The 12834-nt window shown below is 44.0% G+C and overlaps 2 protein-coding genes across 10 annotated transcripts in view; one reads left to right on the forward strand and one right to left on the reverse strand.

Moving 5' to 3' along the window:
• senp7b (SUMO specific peptidase 7b) overlaps nt 1-12834 on the reverse strand; it is a 67681-nt gene that overhangs the window by 6783 nt on the left and 48064 nt on the right. For 3 of the 9 annotated variants that reach the window (XM_046381785.1, XM_046381784.1, XM_046381783.1), the window contains 7 exons: nt 4484-4601; nt 4190-4275; nt 3933-4091; nt 2376-2467; nt 1946-2073; nt 1405-1786; nt 1192-1298 (listed from right to left, as the gene is read on the reverse strand). In XM_046381785.1, the coding sequence (XP_046237741.1) occupies nt 1192-1298; nt 1405-1786; nt 1946-2073; nt 2376-2467; nt 3933-4091; nt 4190-4275; nt 4484-4601 (1072 nt within the window). Of the gene's footprint in view, nt 1-1191; nt 1299-1404; nt 1787-1945; nt 2074-2375; nt 2468-3932; nt 4092-4189; nt 4276-4483; nt 4602-5562; nt 5855-12834 lie in introns of those variants that run through there. The other 6 variants (XM_046381792.1, XM_046381791.1, XM_046381789.1 and 3 more) reach the window with 5 other exon arrangements.
• On the forward strand, nt 7889-9790 carry LOC124055258. The gene is made up of 3 exons (XM_046381892.1): nt 7889-8349; nt 8961-9095; nt 9213-9790. The coding sequence occupies exons 1-3, from the start codon at nt 7983-7985 to the stop codon at nt 9383-9385; spliced, it is 675 nt and encodes a 224-aa protein (XP_046237848.1). The 5' UTR covers nt 7889-7982; the 3' UTR covers nt 9386-9790.

Consider the following 12834-nt stretch of genomic DNA (forward strand, 5'->3'; position numbering starts at 1 on the left):
AGCTGATGTTTGAATCTTTAATACACCAACACTTCCCCTGCGCCGGGACAAAACCTTCTCTTTTATGAAGACTTGCAGCTGGTTTGGAGAATCAGCGTCAGTAAACAACAACAAACACTCAGCAGTTCATTCACATCCAATCTGGAGCTGCTTACAGTCCCAGCAGGGCGCCAACGATTGTTTACAGGCCCACAAAGCCACAAACAAACTACATGACTCACTTCAGCCTCAAACATGCAACAGAGACCTGAGGCTCAAACTGGGTCAGAGGACCTGGACCAGGTCCAGAGAAGACGAGCTGTCCTAATGTTCACTAAACTTCCTGTCGTCTTCTCGCCACTCATTCTCATGTTTACGAGATAATTACTGCTGAACGAGTACGTAAAAGGATCAGAAGTTTTGACCAAAACTCGTCTTGTTCACTTGTAGACGACGACTGAAAACGTGTTTGTGGGGTTTGTTTTTCAGCGTTTACCTGAGCAGGTGATCTTTGAAACGCTTTAAAGTCAAAGACGTATGACGGCCACACGTCCAAAGACTTTTGTCCCAGCAGAGTTCACATGAGTCCACCAGATGACGGTTTGGTGGTAAGAAGCAGCATCAGCTCTGGCATCAGAGCAGCTGCAGGTGGACTCAGTAAATTAAAGCCTGCTGACATTTAACATGACTCACGCAGAAACCAGCAGTCCGCCGGCCTGCCGGAGCCATTTGGACGCTCCGGTTCATCTGAGGGGTGACCTGCCTGACTTTAAGGTGTTTGTATCCTGAAGCCGTGGTGCTTTACACGGAGTCTGGGTCTTGGTTTGCCTTTTACGGTCTGTCATTAGCACCGACTGCACATGTCAAAGTCAGGCTGGTGCTTCACTAAAGAGATCATCACTTTCCATCTGCGTCCTCTGCAGACCTGCAGAACAACTTCTGTCCTCCTTCCACTCAGACTCACACGACGACACTGAGGAAGACAGATGATTCAAACATGTTGGAGACACACTTCAACTGTTCTGTGAGTGCTGAGGCTTTAAGATGGTGACATCACACCCCCAAAACCCGACTTCTGGTTCACTCTGCCATCCGACCAGACTGGCAGGCATGTTTTAAACTTCAAACTCTACATTGTTGAGTTGTGGCCTCTTGTTTGAGTCAGGCTGCTGCTGTCTCTGCGGTCACTTCTGTCTCAGGCGGGTCTCCTACCTGAACCTGCTCTGAGCCTCCTGGACGGGATTCCTCCGCCCGCCTGCTGCGTCGTAACGTCTTTCCTCCATCGTCCTCAGCCTCCTCCTCCTCACTGGACAGCACGACTGCAGGATGAGACACACAGATGAAATCCTGACCTGACTGCCTGTGACTGACACACTGAGACGAGGTTTGACGCGTGACCACGTCGGCTCGTAGCGTCACACTCACTGGGTTCTGTCGGAGTCGGAGCAGACGCAGGTTTTCTCAGTCGGTGCCGCAGGACGACCGACATGTTAGACGTCTTCTTCTCTCTGAACTCCCTCCACTTCTGTCTCTCCTTCTCCCTCGGGTCGTCCCTCAGGTCGCTGCTGGCGCCGAGCCGCGACGTCCTGCCGAGACTCTGCCTCCTATCGGGCGTCGTCCTCAACGGCAGAGTCGCCGAGGAGACGGAGGGTCTGCGGGCGTCTCTGGGAGGGGATTTAACTGCTGAGGGTTTGTTTGTCTTTCTGGACGGAGACACGAAGTCCTCGTCAGACGTCTGATCCAAACTGGAGAGAGACGAGTTCTTCTTCTGCTGCTTTAAAGGTTCAGGAGAGCTTCCTGTGTCGCTCTGAAGGAAACAGACATCGTTACATTAAGGTAACATCAGGAAATATTATGATGCAAATTTGTTTTTGTTTGATTCTCAAGATTTGACAACTTTACTTCCGTACAGAACAAAAAGTTACAGTGACTTTTCTGAAGTGAAAGATTGTTCATGACCTCTGACCTTTTCCTTCCCCTCAGCAGCGTCCCGCCTGAGCGGAAAACTCCAACGGCGAGCTCGCTGCTCACCTCGCAGCTCTGCCAGAGAGTCCAGAGACTCCACACAGACGCGTTTAGTCGCCAGGGACGAACCTGGAGGTGAAAACATTCACAGGCTGTGACCAACGAGCCCGAACACGACGGGACATTTCAGACGTTCGGCAGCAGAAGTTGGGACGCCGCGGCCCAGCGAACACAGGAGGCTTGTTGAAGTACATTTGTGTTCCCTGAAATATCCTGCTTGGCTCAAACGTTTGTCGTGTTTACCGGCTTAAAATGATGAAGGAATTATCAAAAGCGTTGGGTAACATTCTGTCGCTCGACACCAAGTGACGACTGACTTTAGCTCTGAAGGCACAGAAAAACAACATAAATGAAGCTGCAGAAGTTTTTACCACCGAGTTCACTCTTCTTCTGTGGGGGAGACAGAGGTGCTGAGGAGGCGCCAGGCTGCAGCAGGCGATCTGAAGCTCTCTTAGGGCGCCACCTGGTGGGTAACACACAGAACTTCAGTTTGGTAAAAAACAAACAAAAGGAAAACAACACCCTGCACAAATCTGCACTTCGAAACAGCTTCGTTTGGCATCTTTTGACCTGCACGAGTCACCGACAGGAAGACAGACGCTGAAATGCTGCTGCAGGTCTTTGGTTCTCATGCTGTCCAGACAGCTGGACTGATGCATGATGCATGATGCATCAGTAATAAAGTGGCTTTATGTGAACTCACTTCACTTATTTTCTCTCCTCCGTTTTCCTTCTTCTCTCTTTGATTTTATCATCATTCACTTCTTATATTTTCCCCCAATTCTCCCCTTTTCTCGCATTGCCATTTTCTCATTTCCAATGTGGAAGCAAAGCCAAGGACCTCAAATTTGTGAGCTAATGACGAGACGCCGAATGGCCTGGAGAGCAGCCGTGAGATGACCAAACATCACTTTAAACGCCATCACACGACACATGTTGGTGTGTTCACGGCATTTCAGACTGGTGTTGGTGGGGTTTTTCTGAAAATACAATGAACGGCTGCTAATCTTCATCTGCTTATTTCCATTTATCCTTAACATGTCACTGATACGTCAGGCACAGGAAAACCTCCTCACCTGCTACTTACTCATGTGGCGACAAACACCAGGCCTGCACTTTACAAAGAAAGGTAATAAAACTATGCCTGATGGTGAGAATAAATATTGCACTTCAGAAGCAATATATGAAACTAAATTCCAACTACGTTAATTCAGCCAGCCAAGTCCTCTGTGAGACCATGAGCCATTTACTCAAGCAATAACGTCTGAACCTTTCTTGCTTTAAAATCTTTTTAGTTTATTACAAACGTTCTTGTGCAGTGACAATGTTAAAGTTCCACTAACAGCGCAGGTAAGCTGCCGACAGCAAAACACTGCGTGCAAACACATAAATAACACGACGAATGAATTGCAAATTGCAAACCCACATAAACCTCACTGCACGTGCTCACACGGATCGATTCCACCAATTCTTCTAAATTCTTCGAGGTACTGAACCGTTGGAACAGGGTCCACCTTGTCTCGGTGCAGTCTATTGCCTGTCTCTTTAATACGGTCCAATTTTTCATGGTGTGTCTGTGTCTCCCGCAGCACCGTATCTAATGCAAAGGAACGTAAACAAAAAACTTTTGCCCGCAAAAATGGCGACTGCAGCGCACAATGTATTGCAAGATCACGTGCCCTTTCGAGCCCTATTAAACTAATTATTAAGATTCCATCAACGTTTTGTTGCATTGTACTTTTACATGTGTAAAGACAATAAAGTTGAATCTAATCTAATCTATTCTAAACGTCCACGTGGGAGCTGCTGAGGACACCACACTGGTCCAGCAGTGCTCAGGATGTCAGAAAAACTAGTCATCAGGGACATCTGCGTGGACCACAACGGACCTGAATTTTCACCTTTCATTCTGATATTAAACGTCTCACCCGTTTGAAGCGGAGGACGACTCAGCTCTCTGTCCAGGCTGTGACCAATGGCTCCCACGTCCTGTTGCTCGCTGATCAGCTTTCGATGCTCCCGTCTCTGGGCTGTTGAGTCCCAGCAGGGTTTTGACCACATCCCTGAAGAAAGGCTTGCACTGCTCGCTGATCGCAGGCAGAAAAAACATGTTCAGCTGCAGTTCAGTTCGTTTCACTGTGTTGTTGTGATGCACAGGGCAGCATGCAGGAGGCGCTCTACACACCTCTGTCTGCTTGTTGAGGATCCGAACGCGCTCCCAGCTTGCATCCTGTCAGCTCCACCTCTGCTGGACTGATTGCCATAACCAGACTGAAAAGTCAGTTTGAATAAAGTAACTTTAGAAGAGTTAGCACATCAGTGATGCCATGTGAACAGGATACTGATATACAACACACCACACCAACTTAAAGGGAGACATGCTGAGACAGAGCAGCTGACTGAAAACACCTCCTGAATCCAGACCACACTGAGACAAGTGAGTTAACGGATCAAATGCAGCGTAACAAACATGTCATACCACCTTAAGTTCTGGGGTGGAGTTCTGGATCCGGGACAGCGGTGACTGCATGTGCACATTTGCAGAGTCAGAACCTGCAGTCTGTTTCTTCTTGGGGATTTTGAAGGGAGACGCCATGCTGATCACAGAGAACAGACAAAAATACATAAAACTCCTGCAACACTCCCACCTGGCTACCACACCAAACTCCATTACAAAATATGACATTTTTAAAAACAGACACATCTACACAGAAGAGGAGATAACGTGTCAACACTGCTGTCTTTAACCACAATTGAAAACGAGTCCTTAAGGTGAGGCTGGTCATTTTTAATCAGACATTTTCTTCATGATGCTGAGAAAAGACAGCGGCTTCGAATCAGTGAGGAGTTTAACTGACTTGCTCAAGAGCTCGGGAATTGAACCTCAGACCGTTCATCAACAGACACTGAGCTGTTAAACCAATCAGTCATTTAACAGGAAACACATGAAATACTTGAGAAAACACATCTGGCTGCATCTGCACGCTGACGTCAAGGTCCACCTACCAAACTACATTGAACACATTAAGTACTTCAACGCAGCGTCGCTCAAGCTCACAGAGAAGAACCAGGACGATTCAAAGTTTTTCTTTAATTCAAGTTTAGGCTGAAGCACATCAAAAGAATAACCAGCAGCTGGTCTGTTCTTTCTCTTCAGTTCACCCAGTGAAATACGTAACGTTAGCTGTTAACCTCAGCGCTAGCTAAGTGTGCGAACCATTTATAAAAAAATGTGATTTTGTAGTTGAAGTTATGGTTGGTGGATCATTTGTGTGCCGAATGTAACAGAATACCCTACTGATTCATAAATAAAACTTCTCTTGTATTTCTACCAGGTGTCATGTTGATTTTCAGGCAGTAACAGTTTAAATTGTCTTCATTCTTAGCGGGGATCGTGCTGCATGTGCGACAGTAGCAGTTTTAACTCAGAAGACTTTTCAATCTGGCCTCAGGTAAAGCACTCAGAGTTATATCACCCCTTCAAGTCTCGAGCTATATTACATGACGTCACTGTAGTGTTGCTAACAGAAAGCTAAAGCAGTTCCTAAATTTACCAACCCAATGTAAGCTGGCGGAGCCAACTAAGCTGCTCACTCGCAAACTAGCCGGTTAGCCGGTGAGCTAGGTTAGCTGCTGGCTGACTCCTTGATGTTATTAAATGTTCGTAAACTCTCCGGCCGGCTCATGTCGGTAGGATATGCTGTCCGGTTGGTAAAAAGTGAAAACAAAACAAAATTAAAAACACATTTCTATCGGGTGCTGGTTCGATAATAAGCTGCTTTCCTCCAGATTCAGAAAGCACAACAGCTACATGACGTACACTGGCGTAGCAGACTTTGGCTTTACGTGCTCACGTCACCACATACCGGAAGCCCGTTTTCACCGGTCGAATATAAACATGAATGCACATAAGAGCAAATTTGGAGCACTTGTACTTTACCTGAGTATTTTCTTTTAATGCCACTTTCTACTTGTACTCTACTGCATGTCAGAAGAAAATATTCTACGTTATATTTCATTACATTTATCATATCACATTATATTACCACAAGTTTTATTGGTACTACTACTATTCACCAATACCACTAATACACTCCAATTGTTATTCCCAATACTTCTAAATATGATGTGATTCTTTGTAGAACATCACAGTATGCTGCTAAGAAACTTTCTACTATTTGATGTACTACAGTTACTTGTACTACTTTGCTGTCACTGCGTGTCCTGGACTGTTACTACCTGTACAGTTGCTGCTACTGTACTTCTGGTATCAGAATAGTATTAAGGTAGACTAGACTATTAAGGTAGCAGACTTCGGCTTTACGTGATCACGTCACCGCAAAACATACCGGAAGCCCGTTTTCACCCGTCAAATGTAAACATGAACGCACATAAGAGCAAATTTGGAGCACTTGTACTTTACCTGAGTATTTTCTTTTAATGCCACTTTCTACTTGTACTCTACTGCATGTCAGAAGAAAATATTCTACGTTATACTTCATTACATTTATCTGACACCTTTAGTGACTATACAAATAAGATTTTTACTTGTTATGGAGCATTTTTACTGTGAGATTTTAGTTGTTTTGGAATTAAAAGATCTTCATAATTCCTCCACTACTTGTTTTCACAGGCTGAGAAGTCCTCCTTGAGAAAGTGAACTGAATTTCATGTGACCATCATCTGTCCAGGTGATGTTACTGGATGGGCTCGAGTTGGGTTTCTGTGCTTGTTTTTAGGTGCTGAAAGTCTCAGCATGTTAGCGTGATGCTTCGTATGTTTTGCATGTTGTGCAGATCACATTTCTATCATCAATCTGTACACACATGAAGGATCATATTGTGTACCCGTACAATAAACTGCAGACTGAAGTTTGTTTTCTTCTTCAATAAAAAGTTCAGGCAGAAAAAACGTTTGAGTTTGTCTGCAGTGTTGATTTTGTGCCACCAGGTGGAGCCACTTCATCACCTCATTAACAGACTGGTACTGCAGTAGTTGAAGTAGTCGTGGAAGTCGGAGTGGTAATGTTGTTTCTACAAGTTACGACTATACTATACTGGTATGTACTACTGTTATCACTTATAACAGTATAATTACTACAACTACTACCATAGCTGCCAGTACTACTGCTTTAACCACAGTGAAAGGCCCAGCACTGATATTACAGTACCATTACTAGTACTTCTGTTACACATGTTGCTACTTGTACTGCGTCTCCTGAAGCTGTTACTAGAAGTATGCTGTGATTCTTTGTAGAATATCACAGTACATGTACTTGTATCACAGTATGCTGCTAAGAAACTCTCCTATTTGATGTACTACAGTTATTTGCACTGCTTTGCTGTCACTGCGTGTCCTGGACTGTTACTACCTGTACAGCTGCTACTACTGTACTTCTGGTATTAGTATAGTATTAAGGCTGGTACTACAACAAATATCACCACTGCTGCAACTTGCTGCCACTATCAGGCTCTCATTCCCAGAACTACAACTCAATTTTTACTACTGCAGGTACTCCAGCTTGTTTTACCACTACTACTTGTACTTTGCAGTTACTACTGCAGTTGTTCCTCAGTGGTATTTGTTAATGGCACCAGTACTCCTGTTACTGCTACTACTACTAAAACCACTGTGAGTACTCCTTCTTAAAAACACCATCTGTGAGCCTGGTTTCTGCCTCTGGCATGAATATTTATGAAGTACTCCTACTGGTGCTGCTGTCAGAGGGTGAGGCACCACGGTGGGTGTGATGTCGTCCGAAAAGTCGTTTGATTAAGCCAAACTTTGGCACGGCTTCCTGACATCGAGGGCATACAGCTGGAGATCAGGTTTCACTGCTGATGTGAGGCGGCAGTTGGTCATCAGATCTCACAAACACTCTGTCACCTTGTGAAACAGGAAGTGAAGTGCATTTCGCTCAGCGTGTGGGAAGACGGAGGGAGCGATCAGAGGGTTTCAGACGGTTTCTCTTGCTGCTGATGGTCTACCTGATCATGGATCTGCTCTGGATGGTCCTCCCGGTGTTTGTGGTTTGTGCCGAGGCCAAGAACCTGACTGAGGTTAAGGTGGAACTGGGTCAAAACGCCACCTTAAACTGCTCTGTGGACAAGCCAATGATCTACTGGTACATGGAGGTCCACAGCCATTTCAGAGTGCGCATCACCCGCTCGATCAGCAGTGGTACTCATGATCAAAGCTGTATTGATAACATCACAGACAAATTCGTATTCGTCCCCAAAACTCTCGTGATCACGAACATCACAGCAGACGACTGCAGGCTTTATTACTGTGCTGTAAGGGAAGGAGACCAGATCAAGTTTGAAGAGGTCTTCCGTGTTGTCTCATGTGAGTACCACAGCGTTGTAATAAATACTTCCAAAATACTTTCTAATACCACCATTCTTGCAGTAGTTTAGGACCTGAAGTCTCTGTTGTTGTGTGTTTTGGCATTTTGTCCATTAACTGTAGAGTTGACAGAAAGGTTGGACACATGAATGTTGAACTTGTCGTGAGTGACTGAACGTAGTCAGCTCAATGAGGCCTCAGAGTGTTTTCAAAGTCCACCTTCAGGCTTCCAGCTTCCATCCCGTACAAAGTGTTGTCCATAAGTGTTGTCCAGCTGCTTCGACGGTAATCCACCTCCTCAGCTCAGTCACAGCCTGACCACTGGAAATAAGTTCTTTAACGTTTACATGGGGGGGGTAAAAAACCTGCAGCCAGACCTGATCGACTTCAACATTTCAACCAAAACCACAAAAGTTAATGTGGCTCAGTTCAAGCTTTTTCCATCTCCAGCTCTGCTTAAGAAAACTGATCAGAGGAAGAGAAGCGAACCTCATTTCACTGCCGACCTCAGTGGAGGTTGTTTCTCTGAATCCACAGAGAAGAAGAGTCCGTTTTCTTTGGCCTCTCTGTCCGATCATATCAGGTGTTTGTCTGCTCTCGTCTTCCTCCAGGTGTTCCTATGACTCCGCCCACCGACGACTCCAAAGACAAACACCAACAGCAGCAGCACAGCTTGAGTCTGTGGCAAAGTGCGCCCGTCGTGTACAGCTCACTCAGCCTCAACGCACTCCTCTTAGTGCTTATAGGTGAGTTACTGGTTTTATAACCTTTTTAACCTTTGAAGACCTTCTGCATGAGGCCACAACATCAGTCCCACACTGAATCCAGCAGGTGGCTGAAACTTCTTGTTTCACTGTTGGCAGGCTCAGTTTCTACATTCCTGTCTCTGAAGAGGAAGAACCATCAGCTGAACGACGCGTCACATTTCACTGATGAGAACCTCGAGATGCTGGAAAGACCTCAGATACACAAACTGCAATACTGCACAGCTAGTACTGCGAGTGGTACTTTTAGTGTTGTTAACTACTGCTGCTAGTTACTCTTACTGCTCATGCTACTCTGTGCTACTTCTACTTCCTGTACTATCGATAGTACTGTTCCTGTGCTGTACCCAGGAGTCCTGCTGTGTGTTTCAGTACGAGGAGATCCATCTCCCACCCTGCAGACCCTCCCCTCCTGCAGAGTGTATTTACTACAAAGCTCAGCTCCCTCTGTCCACACCGCTGCAAAACAAATATCCTGGACAGCCAATCGGTGTTTCCAGCACTCGCCGAAACGTATTAAACGTCAGCCTAACTGCTGTATTTACCAACACACATTTCAGCTGCCAGTAAAGGAATATCTGATTGATTTATTGCATGAAGAATCATATTGTGCACCTGTACAATAAACTGCAGACTGAAGTTTGTTTTGTTCTTCAATAAAAAGTTCAGGTAGAAAAAACGTTTGAGTTTGTCTGCAGTGTTGATTTTGTGCCACCAGGTGGAGCCACTTCATCACCTCATTAACAGACTGGTACTGCAGTAGTCAAAGTAGTAGTGGTAGAAGTAGTTGTAATGTTGTTTCTACAAGTTACGACTATACTATACTGGTATGTACTACTACTATCGCTTATTACAGTATAATTACCACAACTACTACCATAGCTGCCAGTATTACTGCTTTAACCACAGTGAAAGGCCCAGCACTGATATTACAGTACCATTACTAGTACTTCTGTTACACGTGTTGCTACTTAATACTGCTTCTCCAGAAGCTGTTACTGTATTCACTGTTGGAATGAATACTACTAAAAGGTACTTCTCTATTTAACTCCTGGTAATACTCGCACCCTTTCTGCTACTGTTACTACGACAAGTTTTATTGGTACTACTACTATTCACCAATACCACTAATACACTCCACTTGTTATTCCCAATACTTCTAAATATGATGTGATTCTTTGTAGAACATCACAGCATGTTGCTAAGAAACTTTCTACTATTTGATGTACTACAGTTACTTGCACTACTTTGCTGTCACTGCGTGTCCTGGACTGTTACTACCTGTACAGTTGTTACTACTGTACTTCTGGTATCAGAATAGTATTAAGGTAGACTAGACTATTAAGGCAGCAGACTTCGGCTTTACGTGATCACGTCACCGCAAAACATATCGGAAGCCCGTTTTCACCCGTCAAATGTAAACATGAACGCACATAAGAGCAAATTTGGAGCACTTGTACTTTACCTGAGTATTTTCTTTAAATGCCACTTTCTACTTGTACTCTACTGCATGTCAGAAGAAAATATTCTACGTTATACTTCATTACATTTATCTGACACCTTTAGTGACTATACAAATAACAAGATTTTTACTTGTTATGGAGCATTTTTACTGTGAGATTTTAGTTGTTTTGGAAATAAAAGATCTTCATAATTCCTCCACTACTTGTTTTCACAGGCTGAGAAGTCCTCCTTGAGAAAGTGAACTGAATTTCATGTGTCGAGTCGGTGGATCAACTCCTTGGCTGAGCTCGCTGTGCTGCTAAATCTCTCCACTAGAGGGAGACAAATGTCATATTTAAAATTTAAATCCATGAGGAAAAGATCTATTCAGACGTAGCTCAGGATTTATGATCTTTTCACATCAGTTCAAACACATTTTGAAACATCCACTGCATCAATTCACAAAGAACAATGCATGTACAATGTGGTATCAAAGATGCTGTTGATGCATGAGTGTAATTATAGGCAAAGAATACAAATAAATAAAACGTAACCTTCGATTTAAAAGACTATTATGTTAACGAATAATTTATTCAGCCTTATTATAAAGAGAGCAGAAAACATTGTGATCTATATATTTCTTTGTTTGTTGACATTGGATGTTATGTTATTAAAGACTAATTTATCGTTTTATACTTGTCAGAATAAAGCCCATCCATCCTGAAAAGACAAAACATACCCCACAATGTGTAAAATGTATAAAGTCCTGGAAAAAGTACTCAGATCTTCTACTTGATTAAGAGCAGTCATACTACAGCACTGAGATTCTCTGTTGCAAGAAAAATTAATCACAAATGTTACACAAGCAAAAGTCCAAAAATGTCACAATATACTTTAAATCCTGTTTCACGATCAAAACCTAAACGTATCTCTGAAACAAGCCGTGAGAGTCACAGCTAATGAAATCCTCCATTTAATTAACTGCATTTTCATGTCGCCCCAAACCACACAAGCATTCATCAGTTTTTTCTCCAAATATCTGAGCTTGCAGTTGTGTGAGTCCAGTCCACCATTAATCCTGTTATTTCTCTGCTGCAGACGAAGACTCGCTGCACGTGTTGCTGCTCACCCTGAGCAAAACGAGAAGCGAGTCCACTGGCTGAACGCTCGTCTGTCTGCTGCAAGACTGCACTTGCTCTTGTGGTTTTAAGGGTGAACCAACAGACAAACAAATGCACTGGTGACTCACTGCAGGATTCCTTGAAAGAACCTGAGGAACATTCAGCTCATTCAGCTCCTGCACACCCACATTCATGCAGTTTAACGGTATTTAACTTCCAATGCACCCGCTGTCACCCACTGAGGTGAGGAGAGACTCTGGCCCAGAAAGTTTGTAATCTCTCTGCAACGTGTTGTGGTTTTAGGGTGCCGGATCAAGTTAATGAAGCGTTCAGATGTGGCGTCAAGGCCCAGAGTCTGTAACACACGGCTGAGGAGAGGTTTGTACGCGCTGAAGGCCGTGTTTGTAGATACAAGAATTAACTGTTGTCAGGTTAATAAAACAAGGTTATTTTATTTTGGTTATTTTCCAGTGTAAAAGAGCCTCGAGCTGAGTGATTTCAATGAGTCAAACACGACTGAACTGAAGCTGCTTCACTCTGATTGCACTGCAGTGAATTAACGAGAACACATTTTGTCCACAGAGGAACTCAATCGGTTTCACAGAAACAGCACAAAAGCCACACATGCAGCAAAAAGACGGTGTCATCACATTAAAAATGAGGTTTACATTGTGTGCTACCACATCATTTACCAGTGCCTGCATCCTCACATGTGGATCCTGCTTAATAAAATTAGTTATTATTAAAAATGCTTTCCTTCCAGTGAAGAAGACAGGATCAAGCGCACTTTGAGCTGCCTTTAAAGTGGAGAAACTTTGATGCGGTGTGTGCACGTCGCCGTTCAAATGGTTAAACAGTCTGCTGTGTGTCCCTGCTGCACCATAAATGCATCATGACCTTCATGATTCAGTGTTTGTCCAGCAGAGTTTGTGGAGACTCAGAATATTAAACGTGATGTGCAGTTAATGAAAGAAATAACCCAACAAAAGAAGTTTGGCTCTTCTTAAACTTAAATGGCTGCCATAAAGCAATGAAACAAAACGAGGACAGTGTGAAGTGCACACACACGTCTTGGATCAAAGGCATGTGTGACAGAAGACACTGAGAAACGTCCGTCCACACAGCCTTTGACCTAACGGCATCTGAATCATAAAATG

This window comes from Scatophagus argus, chromosome 24 (assembly GCF_020382885.2).
Source record: "Scatophagus argus isolate fScaArg1 chromosome 24, fScaArg1.pri, whole genome shotgun sequence".
NCBI classification, from domain to species: domain Eukaryota; kingdom Metazoa; phylum Chordata; class Actinopteri; family Scatophagidae; genus Scatophagus; species Scatophagus argus.

Coding starts and splice junctions, on each gene's coding strand:
- LOC124055258 (XM_046381892.1), top strand. CDS start 7,983: ATGGTCTACCTGATCATGGATCTGCTCTGGATGGTCCTCCCGGTGTTT. Junction 8,350..8,960: donor GGTCTTCCGTGTTGTCTCAT/GTGAGTACCACA, acceptor GTCTTCCTCCAG/GTGTTCCTATGACTCCGCCC. Junction 9,096..9,212: donor ACTCCTCTTAGTGCTTATAG/GTGAGTTACTGG, acceptor CACTGTTGGCAG/GCTCAGTTTCTACATTCCTG.